At 34.4% G+C, this 18,878-nt stretch overlaps 1 protein-coding gene across 5 annotated transcripts in view; it reads right to left on the bottom strand.

The window, feature by feature from the left end:
* The window catches only part of PTPN4 (protein tyrosine phosphatase non-receptor type 4), a 175,770-nt gene that overhangs the window by 20,655 nt on the left and 136,237 nt on the right, over positions 1–18,878 (bottom strand). For all 5 annotated transcript variants that reach the window (XM_016127566.2, XM_016127565.2, XM_016127567.2 and 2 more), the window contains 6 exons: positions 17,610–17,693; positions 17,463–17,519; positions 6,066–6,222; positions 2,337–2,503; positions 1,449–1,539; positions 1,303–1,364 (listed from right to left, as the gene is read on the bottom strand). In XM_016127566.2, the coding sequence (XP_015983052.1) occupies positions 1,303–1,364; positions 1,449–1,539; positions 2,337–2,503; positions 6,066–6,222; positions 17,463–17,519; positions 17,610–17,693 (618 nt within the window). The remainder of the gene's footprint in view (positions 1–1,302; positions 1,365–1,448; positions 1,540–2,336; positions 2,504–6,065; positions 6,223–17,462; positions 17,520–17,609; positions 17,694–18,878) is intronic.

Below are 18,878 nucleotides of genomic sequence, written 5' to 3'. Positions count from 1 at the left end.
AATGTGGATTAAAGATGGTATCTTTAAACAGAAACAAGGTTATGTGTTGATTACCTGACAAAAATGTTGCAGCTAGAAGCTTCTAGGAAACTTAACCCTGTGACGTTAGGTTCGAGTATTTGCTTATTCAGGGTTAATGAAGACTACAGACTATCACTACCGCAAACAACAGGAATTGACTGTATTTATAAAAAGTGATATATGTGGGCTTTTAAAAAAAGAATCTAGGGGGTGGTATTTAGATGAAACAAGACTGGCCATTTTTTGATAGTTCTTGAAGCTGGGCAACAGATTTATAGTAGGGAGGGGGGATCTTCATACTAGTCTTTCTACTTTGGAATTGATTTGACAATGCCATAAATTGTTTAATGTCATTTGCATTTATTTCCCTTTCTATAAATTGTTTGCATATCCTTGATTATTTTCATTGCACTGTATTTATTTTTCTTATTCATTTATAGAGCTCTTTGTATATTAAGGAAATAAGTCCTTTGAAGTATTTTAAAAATTCAATTTGTCATTTGATTTTAGTATTTTTAAAGCATCTCCCATCTTACATTGCCAAATTCATTAATCTTTTCTTTATAAATTACACATACTTTCTAAGTGTAGCAAAACTTTCCTCTTTCTGAGATTTTAAGCAATTCTCATATATTTCTTCTAAGTTATTTCATGATTTTATTTCTTACATTTTTATTTTAATATATCTAAAATGTACGTTGGCCTCAAGAGTTAGATAAACTACTTATAGATAAATGATATGACATATAGATCTGTTTCAAAACCATATGGATGTGTGGGGGCATGTTGGGGATATAGGTGAAACAAAGTTGGCCATGAGTTGATAATTGATGAAGCTGAGTGATGTGTATACTGAAGTTCATGCTACTTTTTCCTCTCTTTTGTATGTTTGAAATTTTCTGTATTACAAAGTTAAGGAAAAAAGTAATAATTTTTTTTCCCCAAGGGATGGGGGACCTCCTTACAATGAGATAGTCTAGACAGTAGACCTTAACTATTCTCTAGATAATCTGTTTTATATTCAATGACTTGAAAGACTATCACTATTATAAACAAAATTCTAGTCTTTATTTCAGGACTAGACTATTCCATTTCACTGCTTTATGTTTATATTAATATGCCAGTACCAAACTATGTTTTAAGATTAATTTTATAATATTTTCAATATCTGAACATTTTAATATTCTCTCAAGGTTAGGCTTTTAAAAAGAGGATACATTTCAAAGATTATAATGGTCCCTCTTATATCAATGACAAAGATATAATAAAAAGTAAACTTACATTTATATAATTTGCATTGATATAATCTTCATTACCCTTTAAAATGACCCGTGTAGCATCATCTGAAAAAATTGCAAAAAAAGAATGTTCTAATAAAGTTATGTTAAAAAGATTAAAATTAATATATAGAGATCATAGATACTTACAAGGCGAAATATCTCTGTATCTATTTTTGGAAATGTTCTGAGGTAATTTGGCACAAGACATTGTCATTCCAGGTTTTTTCCGATATAGTTGCTAAAAAAGAAAAAAAAGTACAAGTTCAGCAAGCCATCAAAAGTTCTATTTTGTTTTTCAGACTTGTTTCTGTACTAACAAGAAACAGGTTTTTTTTTTTCCTTAAAATACTTCATTTATAAAATGATGTATATTATGCTAGCTAGTAAGTTATTAAACCAGATTTGCAGAGCTGAATTCCGCATCATTTCTGACATGAACTATATATCAGATTTTGAAGAATGATAAAACAAATGAAAACAATTTTGCCTACAGCAAAAGAGTACCTTAAGTTTTGAATAATAAATCTGCAGAGGACATTTAGCTTTCATGTAGCTTGCAGATATCTATACTGTATGAACGAAGAAATTTTTTAAAAATTGCCATACTCAATGTTTTTCAGTCATAAATGTTTTATAGTCACCTATCTATAACATATATTTTAGAGCAACAAATATTAATGATGGTCAACTACACTGACAAAAATTAGAGATGGATTAAATATGACAAAGTACAAAAGTTATTTTCCTTTAATTCAGTATTTTTAAGTCTATGGTGGCCTATCTTCATCCACCAACTTTTGTAAAAACAGTTATTTAATTATAGAAAATAATTTAGTTTGATGACATAGGTATAAAATCTCTTTATTCCTCTTTTTTGAATAGATATCTATGTAACCATAGCTTGTATTTTGGGAGCAATTTAAATAACTTTGTATTATAGAACTCTTTTTATGTCAAATATATCTCAACACCATTTTAATTTGTAAATTATAACTGATAGATAAGGCAATTAAGAAACCATACAATATTACTTACATCAAATTGTGTCAAGACTGTTCCAGTGATAAGGCCCTCAGCTAGCTGAATCATTGACTCCCGCAAGGAATGGTCATCCTGATGGACACTATCTAGTGGGGCTTTTTCAGGAATGTACTGGAAGTCTGGCTCATTTTCTAGCTTTTCTTCCACTACATCATATACAGCTAAGACAACAACAAAAAATACAAAAAAAGACACAGAAAAATCTTAATTGATGGAAGGGATTTACCATATATATTCTTCAATTATGTGTCAGGAAAAATAATTTATATGTTCATAATTCATCAAATCTGAGTCTGGTGCCACAGTGTAGGGATGAAGAGTGACTGTGGAGGTGAAGAACTCTGCTATACTCTTGGGGGAAAAAAGTATTCTTGGCCATATTGCCGAAAATGTCTATAACTTGAAGAAACATTAAAAAAAAGAGAAGCTTCCAAGAAGCATCTCTGAACAGACTTGACTTCAATTTGTGGGACCTAGGACAAGAGTACAAATAGAGACTTAAATACCATATACCTAGGTATGAAAGGTTACACATAAACTGAACAAAGTGCTAGGCAAAATGTTTTATCCTCTTTCCTTGGCATATCTACAAAACAACTTGGGAGGTCAGATTTCAAATGAGAATGAATCAAGGCCAAAATTCATGGTCACAGTACTTTAAAGAGAGCCAGACCCTAGAATCTGGCCTAAAGCCCACCCTACTTTTTTTCCCCCACCCTCAGCTCTATTCCTAAACATGGGGTAGGTGGGGGGGGGGAAGAAGGGGCAATGAACACATGCATGAACATCTCAGTCCATATGTAAGCTTGTTCTACATGCCTCTCTTAGCCACCCAGCAGGCCTAGGGGCACAGACATCATGTGAGCCACTTTGGGAGAATGGACCTGAAGAAAATGGCCACAGTGGCCCAGGAGTGGGCTCGGAGCTATGAGGACAGAAAACTGAGGGCTGAAAAAAGTGATCTAAAAAGGAAAGGGAGGTCACGGGTGATGACTTGGCATGCCTCCTTGCTCCTGCCAGATCCTGACTCGCATGGTGGTGAGAGGTTGGCAAAGCTGAAGGATAGCCAGAATATAGCCCTCTAAAGGATGGAGCCAAGCTAGGGGTCTCTTGTGCGCCCTTGTCTAAGATGTTCAGTTCCTGCTCAGATATGTATGTGCTTTTGAAAATAAATTTCTGAAATGAAGAACAAAAAGACAACATGGTATGAATGCATTTTGTCTAAGAAGTAAGATTTAAACAACTTGTTTGTTTTCTAATATTTCCAGAAAACATAATTTAAAATTTTGATTATACAGAAAGTCCTCAGTTAATGTTGATAGGTTCTTAGAAACTGAGACTTTAAGCAAAACAACATATATTGGAACCGATTTTATCATAGGCTAAATGATATAAACTAGAGTTAAGTTCCTACAGCATATTTCTGGTCACAAAAACATCATCAAACTTCTAAATAAAGATTCAAAATACTTCTAATATTAAACACTGAAATAAATCTTTCTATTTAAGAAAGATAGATAAAAACAAGTAAGATAATTATTTTCCAACCTGCTTATTTCAGTTCATGGTTGAGAGTGGTTAGAGCCTGTCCTGGCAACTCAGAGAAAAAGGGGGGAACCTACCCTGGACAGGACACCCTTTCAGCTCAGGGCATGCTCACACACCCACACTTATTCAGACTGGGACAATGCACAGACATCAATCCACCTCATGTGAACATCTTTGGGATGTGGGAGGAAATAGGAATCCCAAGAAAACACCCAAGGAGAGGAAAGCAGAATGTGTAAACTCCACACAGACAATGGCCCTGACTGGGAATTGTTTTCTTTGTTCTTATCAACATTGTAACAAAATGACATTGAATGAAACATTATTTCAGGACACGTTGCATGTTACTTTAAATAAAGCTGGACATGATAAACGCACATTGAGAATGAATACAGGTCTTAGTCCAGATTTTGAGACTAAAATTAGAGAACTCCTTTTGTCAAGAGGAAGCGCTAGGAGGGTTCCTCTTCTAATTTAAAGTGTAAATTAGGTTATTTGGAATTGCACGACTTTTCAAATATATGGAGTTTTGTTCATATTCTGGGTCTGTACTAGTAATGAATTTGTGAGCTGAATGTCTTAGTGCCAAAATGTCTTCAACCATAAATTGAGGATAATTCATTTATATCAATGGATGGCTATAAGGATTAAATGGGAATATACAAAAGAGTCCAGGTGCATGGGAAGCATTTAAAAAATATTAGCTATTATTGTTATTATTGTTAAGTTCTTTAGTATCTGTTAGAAAGAAAAAAGTAGAAAATAGAGAAAATATTCTTCTTAGTAAAAAATTTAAGTTGCTTTATATGACACAAAATGCCTAATAATGAATCACCCAAATATCAAGTCTAACTGAATGAGTTCCTTGAAAAGTGAAAAAGAATGTTTTGTTGAAATCCTCTGAATTTTCCTAGAAAGCAAATTTTAGACCTTGAAAACTGAAAAATATGAAGTAGAGAAGATAAAATAAAAATGCCTATTGTACCCAACAGGCAAAATAAGTCTTGTGTTTTTTTCCTTGTAAAATTTTACATGGTTGGATATGATGGGAGATAGAGTTCTAACTCTATTTTACTTCCATATGGTATTGTTCAACAACTGGTAACATGGCATTAACCAATAGTTACTGTTGTGGCTAAAACTATGATAAACAGTAAACTATTTAGAATAAATCTAGAAGAATGTATCTACAAGCATTTTTTTTTTTTTTTTAACAGAAGAGACTGAGAATATTGAGAAAACTTGAAACAATGCTACGTGGAACACTGGCTCTTAAACTGGAAAAAGGTGGGGAGGGGCTTCTGGTAAAATCAGTTACTACCAAAAAACTGAAGGCAGAGGGATTAAACTTATTCTGCATTAAGTTTATTGTATGTACCACAAGGTCACAAAATTAGGAATAATAGGACTGAAGGAAGATGGATTTTTAACTCAATTAATAGTTCAACCTATCCAAAGAGGGAATGAACTGCTTCAGGAGCATGAGCGTTCCACATAGGCGGGATGTTCTTGAGACTGTTGTAGAGGAGCTCCAGTAGTAGAGGAGCTCCAGTAGTCAGCAAAGGATCCAGTGCTTACAGTATTAAGGTTTCTCCACGCTTGAGCCTTGTCTATGAATTAACTAGTCTGCTGTCCAGAGCAGGAGATGATACGATTAGGTTTACTGGGCATTATCACAATGAAAATAAAGGCGGGATTGCCAAAAAACGTTTTAACTACAGCTTGTTACAGAGTTTTCTACAAGTGTAACAGAGTTGAAAATTTACTCATTCATTCAACTATTTATTGAGTATCTACTACTACTGCTAGAGCAAATTGGGGAAGAGAGAAGCCATTTTAGCTTTGGTAGTCAGGAAAGGACTTTCTGGGGGTGACATCTGAGCAGAGACCTAAAGCAAATGAGGGTATAAGTCATACAAAAATCAAGAAGAGTGTTTTAGGCAGAAGAAACAGCAAGAAAACCAGCACAGAATAGAGGAGAGTGAGCAAGGCTGAATGGTAGGCAAGGAGGTCAAGAATTCAGATTTTACTCCAAGTGTGAATGGAAGTCGCTGTGCTTTGAGTAGGAAACTGACATGACAGGACTTCCATTTTAAAAGCCTACTCTGACTGCCATGTCTAGTAATAAAGACTAACAAATTATAAAAAATATCCAGTGCTGCATAAAGTACTTACCATTAGGTCGAACTAGAAGTACAAGTTCCCCAGAATGTCTTTCGCAGCTAGCTTTAATAAACAGGACAACCTGATCATGGGTATGTTCTGCAATGTCCCGACCATTGATCAGTACAACTTGGTCCCCTTCATTCAATCGAGGGACACAGTTGTCAGCCTGTAATGTAATGCAAATGAGGTTTCAGATTTATGCATGGCACTCTAAAAGGAAAGCACAAATATTTATTTTTACAAACTCAATTGCAGAAAAACTAAAACTACATATAAAAAGCACCTATTTGAGATTCTGGGAAAACATGGCGGAGTGAGAGATGTCCTCGGATCTCTCCCCTTGAAACAACAATAAGCGGAACATCTAAAACTGAACAAAAACAGCCAAACTGCACACCAGCACATCTGAGTGTGGGATCTGTGCATAAGAAATACCACAGGTCAGAACCCCACGTGTCGGGTGGTAGACTGGGAGAAATAAAGAAGCTGCCTCTTACAGCTTACGGAGATCCTAGCAGGAGGAGGGGGAGGAGTGATAGTGCAGCGACTTCCCTGAACAGCTCTGCCTGGAAGTGCCTGGACTTTTCTACGCAGCCAGAAGCAGGGCCCAGTCATCAGAGCAGAAAGCAGAGAATCGGGACGGGACCACAGAGAAACAACAGTTGACTTCTACTGGCCGCGGCTGCAAAATTGAGGCTGAGCCACACAGCCCCCAACTCCCAACCCAGAGGGCCCCGCCCCCCATACCCTCAGAGACCGGTCACCACGGAGCCCCAGGGGAATCTGAGCAAATGCTACCAAAACAGTTGCTAACAATGACAGGGACTGAAACTGAGAATAGTAAGTGTGATTAAATATCTATAAGAAAATTTAAAAAGACATCATTTAGGCTTCATATAAAGCAGGGATCAAAGAGGCTTAGATGTCATCTACTGGAAACAAAAAGAAAAGTGACTTTTTTTGCAGCAGGCTAAAGAGAGACCTTTATATAATCTTCTTTCTGGAAAAACAACAGAATACACTTCCATTAATGCCCAGGAATAGAAATAGTCCATTAAACGCCAGGAACAAGCAAGGTGACGAGGCATCTCAGAAAGAAAGAGAAAAATATCCAGAAAGTAAGCTTACAGACATAAAAATATGCGACTTAAATGACAGAGAATTCAGGAAGGTACTTTGAAAAAACTCAGTGAGAACCAAAACGAGTCATATCAACAATTTCAGGAACTGAAAAAACAACTAGATGAGCAGAGCAAGGAGATCAAAACCCTCAAGAAGAATACAATAGATATTATGAAGATAAAAAACACACTGCGAGAGTTGAAAAACAAAATGGCAAGCTTGAGAAATAGAGTCGACCAAATGGAGGAGAGGATCAGTGATATCAAAGACAAAAATCTAGAAATAAACCAGAAAGAAGAAGAGAGGAACCAAAGAATAAAAGATAATAAAAGAGAAATTCAAGGACTAGCTGAGGAAACATAAGAATAATGGGCATTATCGAAGGTGAGGAAAAGGAGCAGGGACTAGAAAGCATTTTCGGACAAAAAGTTGATGAGAATTTCCCAAATCTCAGTAATGAGCTGGAGCTTGGAATTCAAGAAGTCAACAGGACACCCAATTATCTCAACCCAAAAAGGCCTTCACCAAGACACATTGTATTAAAGTTATCAAAAAAAAAATGACAAAGATAGAATTCTCAGGGCAGCCAGAGAGAAGAAAATGGTAACTTATAAAGCAAAACCCATTAGATTATCATCGGACTTCTCAGCATAGACTTTACAAGCCAGAAATGAATGGAATCAAATATTTAAACTATTAAGTGAAAGGACTACCAAACTAGAAAATGTATCAAGCTAAGCTCTCTTTGAGATATGAAAGAGAAATTAAGACCTTTCCAGACATACAAAAATTGAGAGAATCTCCACTATGAGGCTCACACTATAGGAAAGACAGAAAGGGGTCAGTGCACCTAAAACAAAATGACAAAACAAACAAAAATCCCCCCAAAAAACATAATTAGGAGTAAAAGTGAATATCAGGCAAATAGAAGCAGAGAAGTACAATCCTTACTAAGAACAGGGAATTATAAGCTTAAATAATAACAGAATTGCTATAGCATGACAGTAATGAAAGTTCAGCACACATAGGGACAAACTGAGATAACAAATACTGAAAAGGGGAGGATTCGAAGATCCAAATTCACAAAGAGGAGAGGAGATAAGGCACGCGTAGAAGAAAATGAACGACTATATATGTAACTATCCCTTTTGTATTCGTAATGTACACGCCAAGATTTAGAACTGAAATATATAAAATAAAACAAGAAGAACCAGAGGGAAAACCCACAAAAGTCAACCAAAATAATAATAATTAAAAAAACCCAGAAACACAAGGAAAAGGAAACAATGGAAACACTGAGCTACCCGAAAGCAAAAGATAAAATGGCTATAAGACGACCTCGTTTCAATAATCACCTTAAATGTAAATGAACTGAACTCATCAATAAAAAGGCACAGAGTTGCAGAATGGATCAAAAACAAAACCCAACCATATGCTGCCTCCAGGAGACACATTGCAGCTCCAAAGACAAATAGAGATTCAAAGTGAAAGGGTGGAAAATGATATTTCAAGCAAATGGCATTCAGAGAAAAGAGGGCGTAGCAGTACTAGTATGAGATGAAGCAGACTTCAAAATAAAAAAGGTAAAAGAAAGATACTGAGGGCCACTTCATAATGATAAAGGGAATCATGCACCAAGAAAACATAACACTTATTAATATCTATGCTCCCAATCAGGAAGCCCCGGAATATGTAAAGCAATTACTAACAGAACTAAAGGGAAAAATAGACCAAAACACTATTGTAGTAGGGGACTTAAGTACCCCACTGTTGGATATGGACAGATCATCCAAACAGAAAATCAATAAGAAAATAACATCTTTAAATAACACATCTGACCAACTGGACATAAATGACATTTACAGAACCTTCCATCCCAAAACAGCTTCTTATAAATTCTTCTCTAGTGCTTATGGAATATTCTCAAGGATTGACTACATACTGGGACACAGAGACAGCTTCAACAAATGTAAGAGGGTTGAAATCATTCCAACCATATTCTCTGATCACAATGCTTTGAAAATGGAGATCAACTGCAAAAGGAAATCAGGAGGGACCATAAATACATGAAGATTAAACAAGATGCTACTGAAGAATAACTGGGTCAGGGAAGAAATAAAAAGAGAGATCAAAAGATACACAGAACGAATGATAATAATAGCACAACATATCAAAACTTTTGGGACACGGCAAAAGCATTCATAAGAAGAAAGTTCATATCATTAAAGGCCTACCTCCAAAAACAAGAATGAGCCCAAATAAACAACCTAATGCTTCATCTTAAAAAAATATAAAAGGAAGAACAAATGAAGCCTCAAGTCAGCAGAAGGAAAGAAATAATCAAAATTAGAGCAGAAATAAATGAAATTGGAAACAGAAAAAAAAAATAGAAAACACAAATACAACAAGGATCTGGTTCTTTGAGAAAATGAATAAAATTGACAAACCCCTGCTAGCCTCACTAAAGAAAAAAGAGAAAGGACACAAATAAACAAAATCGGGAATGAAAGAGGGGAAATTACGACGGACATCGCAGGAATACAAAGAAACATGCAAGAATACTATGAAGAAAATTATATAACACCAAATTTAATAACCTAGAAGAAATGGACCAGTACTCAGAAAAATACAATTTTCCTAGACTGAATCAAGAAGATCTAAATAGACCGATCAGCAGTATGGAAATTGCAACAATCATCAAAAAGTAAAAGTCCAGGACTAGATGGCTTCAACAGTGAATTCCACCAAACATTTAAAGAAGATTTAATACCTATTCTCCTCAAACTCTTCCAAAAAATCAAAGAGGAGAGACTACTTCCTAACTCATTTTATGAGGCTAATACTATCCTCATACCAAAACCTGGTAAAAATAACACAAAAAAAGAAAATTACAGACCAATATCTCTCATGAACACACATGCAAAGATCCTAAATAAGATCCCAATCACGTGGGCTTCATCCCAGGGGAACAAGGATGGTTCAACATTCGAAAATTGATTAATGTGATACACCACATAAACGATTAAAAAATAAGAATCATACGATCCTCTCAATAGATGCAGAGAAAGCCTTCGACAAGATACAGCATCCATTTATGATCAAAACACTTCACAAAATTGGTACAGAAGGAAAGCACCTTAATATAAAAAAGACCATCTATGACAAACTATCAGCCAACATTATACTTAATGGTGAAAAACTAAAAACCTTCCCTCTAAGATCAGGAACAAGGCAAGGGTGTTCACTATCGCCACTGTTATTCAATATAACATTGGAGGTCCTAGTGAGTGCAATCAGGCAAGAAAGAGATATAAAAAGCATCTAAATAGAAAATGAGGAAGTCAAACTGTCACTATTTGTGGATGACATGATTCTCTATATAGAAAACCCTAAAGACTCCACAAGAACACTACTAGAAACAATAACCAAACACAGTAAAGTGTGGATATAAAAATCAATGTTCAAAAATCCATAGTGTTCCTATTTATCTAATAATGAAGTGTTAGAAAAAGTGGAAAAGATAATTCCTCTTGCAATTGCAATACAAATAATAAAATACCTAAGAATAAATTTAAGAAAACATGTGAAGGACCTATATGAAAACAAGAACCTATTAAAAGAAATTGAAGAAGACACAAAGAAATGGAAAGATGTTCCGTGTTCTTAGATTGGAAGAATTAACAGTTAAAATGACCATATTATCTAAAGCATTATACAGATTTAATGCAATCCCCATTGAAATCCCATCGATATTTTTTAAAGAAATAGAACAAAAAATCAACAGATTTGTGTGGAAGCAGAAAAGATCCCGAATTGCCAAAACCATTCTGAGAAAAAAGAATGAGGCTGAAGGCATCACTCTGCCTGACTTCAAATTATACTACAAAGGAACAGTAATCAAAATGGCATTGTATTGTCAGGAAAACAGACACACGGACCAGTGGAACAGAATCGAGAGTCCAGAAGTAAAGCTATATTTATATGGGCATATCATTTTCAACAAAAGAATCAAAAACATACAGTGGAGAAAGGAAACCCTTTTCAATAAATAGTTCTGGGAAACCTGGAAAGCCACCTGCAAAAGAATGAAACTAGACTTTTGTCTATTACCACACACCAAAATGAACTCAAAATGAATTAAGGACCTGAATATAAGACCTGAAACAATAAAATACATAGAAGAAAATACAGGAATGAAACTCAAGGATGGACTTAAAGAGGATTTTATGAATTTGACCTTGAAGGCAAGGGAAGTAAAAGCTAAAATAAATGAGACTACATCAAACTAAAAAAGCTTCTGCTCAACAAAAGAAATTGTCAACAAGCAACACCTCTGATAAGGACCTGATATCCAAAATATACGAAGAACTCATACAACTCAATAACAGCAAAAAAATGATCCAATAAAAAATGGGCAGAGGACCTGAACAGACAATTCTCCCCAGAGGACATACAAATGGCCAACAAACAGATGAAAAGAGCTCAACTTCGCTAGCTATTAGGGAAATGCAATTCAAAACCACAATGAGATACCATCTCACACCTGTTAGAATGGCTGTAATCAACAGAACAAGTAATAACAATTGTTGGAGAGGATGTGGAGAAAAAGCAACCCTCATTCACTGCTGGTAGGACTCCAAATTGGTACAGACGCTATGGAAAACAGTATGGAGGTTCCTCAAAAAACTAAGAATTGATCTGCCATATGATCCAGCAATTCCTCTACTGGGTATTTACCCTAAAGACTTGAAAACTCGTATTGGAAAAGTTATTTGCACACCTATGTTCATAGCAGCACTATTCACAATGGCCTGGATATGGAAACAACCAAAGTGTCCTACGATAGATGATTGGCTAAAGAAGCTGTGGTACATAAATACAATGGAATATTACTCATCCATAAGAAGAGATAAAATACTACCATTTTCAACAACCTGGATGGACCTCGAGATAATCATTCTAAGTGAGATAAGCCAAACAGTAAAAGTCGAAAATCACATGGTATCACTTATATGTGAGATATAAACTTAAAAGCAACAAATGAACAGGACGAAGAAACAGAGACTCAGGGACATGGACAATGGACTACTAGTTACCAGAGACTAGAGGGTGGGGAAGGAGGGGAGAGATAGATGGAGTACAGGGAGTCAAATATAGGGGGGTGTAATGAGGATCAAATATATGTTAGTTGAAGGAAATTGGACTTTGGGGAGTAATTACACAATAGAATATCTAGATGTCAAATTGTAAAGTACACCTGAAAATTATATAACTGTATTAACCAATGTTACCCCAATAAAGTTAATTTTAAAAAAAGTATTTATTCATTTATTCTTCTATTAAAAAAAAGAGATGTAGACATATAGCTTTCCCAGGAAGATACTACATTGTTTTCCTTCTTCATTCAACCACTTTTCCCCTGATACCCTATTATATGCATAGACGTACAGGTAAGACAAGTAATTTTGAGGTGACTCGATACAGTCAGCCCTTGCTTTGCACTGTCAAAATATGTACAAATTTCAGTTACCACAATCTTGTTAAATAACATCCCTCTCCCAACAACATGGTACAAATTTCAGTTACCGTGATATATTAATTGAGAATAATTGATGCTAGTTCATCAGTCCAAAAGTCACCACATAAATAATGGACACACAATCATGATCAGTGATCAGTCACATCATTTCTTTCAAAGTCTGTTGGTGATTTGTCGCTGTGCATCTGTTATTCAGGTCATGTAGAGACAACAAAGTACGTACTTGTGTTGTTTCCTTGTCTTCCATTGATAAACCCACGTAAAAATGGATAATATAAAGAGGGAATTGTCGAAAAAATTTAAAATGCAGCAAAGAAACAAAAACTGATATTGCTGGAAGCGATATTCAAACTGAATGTAAATGGAGTTATAAAAGAAATAGCTGATGATGGAAATGTACCGTACTACTGTTTTGAGAGACTTTATATACAGCGAAAGGGATTTAGTGAAGGTGAACTTAACATAAATGATGAAAGTTGCTGTAATCAGAAAGATGAAGATGTCCACGAGGAAGTGATGCTGGCAAAAAACTTCTCATTAAAAAAATTCTTGGAGATATTTCACAACAATGAAAATGTAGAGTACAAATTGCTGGAAGTAGATTCAAACTTAGAAAGGATTATGACAATTTGCCATGGCAAGAAAGAATGCTCACACAGTATTTTAAGTTATACAATGAGAAGGACACAAGCACTGTTTAAACTACTTATGATAAGTTTTCACAAAGAAATAAAACATTTAAATTCTCAATGTTTCTAATGTTTAGACTTACAGGATGCTAAATCAGTATTAGTTTCATCATTTTTTAACTTCTCTTTTTTAATACACTTATAAGAGAAAGCAAGAGAGATGTTAACATTTTGATAAATTTAAATTATGGAAACAATCATAATTTCCTCCACTGATTATCAAGGTGACTTTGCAGTTTAATCATTTTTGAATGGTCATTTTTACAGTTCTGCACTACTGTGCAAAAAGTGAGGACTACTTGTATTTTATTGAGCAAACAAACAAGTAATTAAAGAGAGAAATAGAAAGATGGACAGCACGGTTCAAGAACACAAGAGTCAAGTCTGAAGGATTATAGGTCAGACAGAGAAGGAAATGATGGAGTTGGATCTTACAGGAAAAAACTAAAGGAACTTCCTGTGGCAAAAGCTTGAAGAAATGAAAATATGATGACTCAAATGCACTATAAAACAGCCAATAAAAACAATAAAATCCAACGTGGTATTATCATTAGTGGAAAGAACACAGGTCTAAGAGCCATGTTCTTCTTCCTCTACTGCTTATGAAATGTGTGATCTTAGACTCCTGACACTCTGAAAATGGAGCCGATATCTGCTCTAATTATTTCACAGAGCTGTGAAGATAATAATGAGACCATTATGCAAACTGTTAAAATCTGGAGAATTAAAATGTAAGGTAATGACCATTTTCTCTAGTTGCTTCTTTCTCTACTTCTTGTAGTGGAACAGATAATATTCATATACCCTCTCTGTGCACTAGTAAGGTGATGTTTTTGTGTACCAATTTGGTCCCAAATTTCTGTAAATGTCTTTGAGGTACCCAAAGAGTAGTGAATTGGGAGATTAATGGTATTGGGAGAAATATAGTGGTCACTGCAAAGAGTTATTCTCTCACCTAGTAGTTGGTGGAAAAGAAGAGGTGGTATACATGTTATGTAGAAGATTATTACGAATCTTTAATTGTATCCTGCATACATCCACTGGTATTTCCAGTTTAGAGATTGAGGCTCACAGGGGAGTATATTAACTAATATGCTGAAACATGCAGACTTTATTTTATCCATTGTCAATGAAGGGAATTCTCTCATGATTAATTTGCTTTTGTCAGGCATGTTTATAATTCTTTCTTTGCATTTTACTATGATCTGGAAAGTCTAGATAAATTGTATATTAAAACTAATTTTGTTGGAGCAACAGCTATTAGCTCAAAGATGAGCAGATAGGAACAAAAACATGACTTTAATTGGGAATTATTTTATCCACTTCGGAAGGCATCCAATATGAAAAAAAGACAATAAAATATTTAACACCCTGTCTGTTCTCCCCAATCACTTAAAATGAGGTTTCCAACAGGAAGACTGTGATAATTTCTAAATTAGGAAGATAATATAAAAATGAAAAATTTCTTTGTTTTAATTTGTTCTAAATTTAGTCAATATTTTTGGAACACTGTTCTATGTGGCAGAAAGGAAAAAATTACCAATAATTTTTATACCCAAAAAGAAAATATAGAGTCATAGAATTATGTCTAGAAATGAGCCTGTCTACAGAATGTTTCTTAAACATCCTTGACTTAATTGAAATCTATCCACAGTGACTGCTCAGAAAAATCAATATTGCTTTGGTATCATTCCTTGACTATTACAACTAGTGTAACAAAAAAATTTATTATCTTTTCTAATTATAAGAGCTATAGATACTCATTGTCATAATTCAAATAATTAAAAAAGGAATACAGAAGTAATAAATACCAGTAATTCCACTACCGAGATGGAACACTGTTAACATTTTAAGCATGATTCCAGGCCTTTCAATGCATATAACTCAAATTTTAAAAAACTGGGTCAAACATATATGTGGAATTGTAATGTGCACCTTTCATAATGTCATCTTATGAATATATTTCCACACTAATATAGAGCTACATCATTCATCATTTCAATAGCTGCACAGCAACATATAATTTCACAAACTCTAATGATGTACATTTTCATCCCCCCCCCCATTTTTAACTGTTATAAACAAGAAGACAACAAATCTCCTCTTGTGTACCTTTTGTTCCCTAGTCCGACTATTTCATTAGAGGCCATTCCTAAAACTGAAATTGTTAGGTCAAAAGATATATATTTAATTAAAAAAAGTTTTAGGTAAAATTTTTGTTTTTACCAAAGTTATACATCACGCAGTTTAAAGAACTGACTAGGGCTGTCAGAGTTTTAAGAAACCATTTCTTGTGTTCTTCACTACTATTTTCCTCTCTCTAGAGGCAACTTTTTTCAACATTTCAGCTATCTTTTGTATTTACCTCAGTATCTCTACATAACATCCCCATTTCGTTTTTCTTTATTTTTCTATTTTAGACATTATTTAGCTTTCTACTTGATAGAAGAGAATTTAGCAGTCTTTTATCTCCTCATTTGCTGTTCCAGGCACACACATATTTCCTATTAAATATACACTAAATAATTTTGGACTATTTCCCTCATCTTTGTCCCCATCTTTCATATGCATAGTAAAGAATCGTTTCATGCATCCTATTCCTGTTCTTGTCCCCTCTGACTACAAGATTTGTTTGAAAGAAGACATTTGATCCAGACTGAACCTATAATTGGTTTACTTCCCAAGAATCTGTAATTTGGACAGGTTTATTCACTCTGGGTTGCCGAGCTGGTAATACGTAAATAAGGAAGTTACTAGCAATCATATCCGACCACATGGGTGAGGAGTGGGAGTGGTAGCTGTACAATTTCTATTTAGTAGAGGTTAAGGAGTCATAATCATATTTGGAGGTAGGGTGTGTGTGTGTAGTGGTGGTGATGTTATAGGACTTGACTGGAAGCTGCTATTAAATACACTGTTTTTATTTAGACTATTTTATTGCAGTGGCTTGACTATAAGGCTCAGTGTACAAATTGGTTTGTAGTGAGACAGAAGAATGGAACATTCACATAAAAAGAACTAGAGATAAAAAATAGAGAGTGAATGATGATTTTAAAAATTCTTTCTAGAGGACTGACTACATTCCTTAGGTTTTGTGAGATACTCTATAATTCTATGATAAACTTTATATTTATGCTTAAACCAGGGTATTTCATGAATAAGTACCCTGTAATTTGTAACCAACAAAGTCCTTAAAAACCGGAACCGAAACAATATATTATGATATCTATAATCAATCTTGATTGTGATCTTCAAACCAACTTTGAGGTTTCTACAAAGCACCTGAAAAGGCATGATTGGCCTCCTCTCAGGTTGTTAGTTCATACCTTTCCTAGGGCAGGGAGATAGTTAAATGATAAAGGGTGCTGAATAAAGAGCCCCCCAGGAGACCATTTAGGAAAAGAAGGCAATAACATAAATGTAAATTTAAAAGCAAGATTTGCTACATATAAGAGCAATAAAGATAATGTACCCATAATTAATCAAGAATTGTCCTTATGATGAGCATGAAGTTCATGAGTGCTGAAGCTGAATGATGGGTATAGGGGATTCACCATAAGGGGTAACTAAAATGTTTTCTCTACGTTTGTTTACAATGTTCATAATAAAAAAGTTTAGAAATTATCCTTGTAGGAAAAAAAAAATCACTGGTACTATTTCTATTTAAAGTGAAATTTTTAAAACATAAAGTAGGCAAAGAGAACATAGGCAAACAATTCTAAATGAAAAAAACAAGCAAACAAAATAGCAAAATAAATGAAAAATATACTTCTGTCTACATTTTGCTGTCTTAAAGGGGTTACTGTGATAGAATATATTAACACTTTAGAAGCACTGAAAGTCATAATAACTTCTTTGTAAAAGCAAGGAGTTTAAAAACTCTTATAGATAGGGAATAAATAAAAACCAACTTCCCAGCAATTTAATGTATTCGGCCAACAACATATGATACTTAACAAATTAAAAGAAATCATTTTTTTCCCCTCTACGTAGACTAATAAAAATAAGTACATATTCTTGAAAATAAGATTTACATGCAAGATTTAGAAAACTCACAGGTGTTCCTGGTGCTACTCGGGACACAATCACAGGCATCTTCTGATCATATCCTCCCTTAAAAAGAGTAAATCAACTATTAGTCATAAATAGCAAAACAGAAACATCTTAATTTAAAAACTGAGTATAATATAAATTTCAGATTACCTTCACATTGAATCCAAATCTCCCATTTTCATCAGGTTTCATTCTGATTAGAACAAGATTATCATGTGGAATACCACCATTAGGCTTAAAAAGACAAAAATAAATAACTTGTAATTTTCTTCATTTATAATTGATCCTTCACATATACATGAAAAATGCTTTTCTTGTATGTTGATATCTATAGTACATAAAGAATCATAAATAAATTAAAATGGTACTTCAGAAAAGTAAATTTTCACTAATAACCTGCAGTTACTCCAACTAGATACATTCTCTCAGGTTTCTCTGCCACTTTATGCTAGATTGTAAATGCATGGAACAGGAGCTTTATCAATTAATTTTAATTCATTAATCACGATATCCTTAGAAGGCACAAAGTTTTGCACGTAGCAAGTGCTCATAAGTGTTACATGAATTCATGTTACTCCCTCTGCTTTCTAAAAACAGCTCTAATGAGATATAATTCACACGCTATACACTTCAAAGTGTATAATTCAATAATTTTTACTATAGTCACAGACATCACTTCTATTTAAGTTTAGAACATTTTCATCACCGCCAAAAGAAACCCTGTATCCATTGGCAGTCATGCCCCATTCTCTAAGTCCTTTTCAATCACTAACCTATTTTCCATCTCTATAGATTTGACTATTCTGAACATTTCACATTTATGAAATCATACAATATATGACATTTGTTACTGGCTTCTTTCACTTACCATGTATTATGCCTGCTCCTTGAGGGTAAGTATCTGGCTAGCTTATCCCTCAAGACACAGGTCAGAGATGATCATTTCTAGGAAGTATTTTCTTAACTCCAGAGCAGTGTTAGTTATTTTTATATATTTTTGAACTCCCTATAATCATTTCTAATTATAGAACTTATATTGCCTTCAAATTATCTTCCTACTTGTTTGCTCTAGATCCCATCCCTTCTTCCATACTCAAGAATATTGCTACAACAATTCTCTATCTTCTGCATTATCCATTTTCCCGATCCTCTGGGAAATAATCTTCTTTCTTCCATTAAAACAAAACAAAACAAAACAAAACAAAACAAAACAAAACAAAACAAAACAAAAACAAGTCTCTCTGGATTCCACTTCCCCATCCAGCTACTGCCCTATTTCACTCCTACCTCCTGCTGCCAAACTTCTTAAGAGTCGTCCACATTTACTGTCTTTGTTTCCTCTAATCCCATCCTCCTAGAGATAGGTTTTCATCCCCAACATTCCACCAAAACTGTTTCAATTAAGGTTACAAAAGATTT

Source organism: Rousettus aegyptiacus, unplaced genomic scaffold (assembly GCF_014176215.1).
Source record: "Rousettus aegyptiacus isolate mRouAeg1 unplaced genomic scaffold, mRouAeg1.p scaffold_m13_p_2, whole genome shotgun sequence".
Classification (NCBI taxonomy): domain Eukaryota; kingdom Metazoa; phylum Chordata; class Mammalia; order Chiroptera; family Pteropodidae; genus Rousettus; species Rousettus aegyptiacus.
Note: the sequence above shows the minus strand (reverse complement) of the source record. Positions and strands in the feature narration are given on the sequence as shown.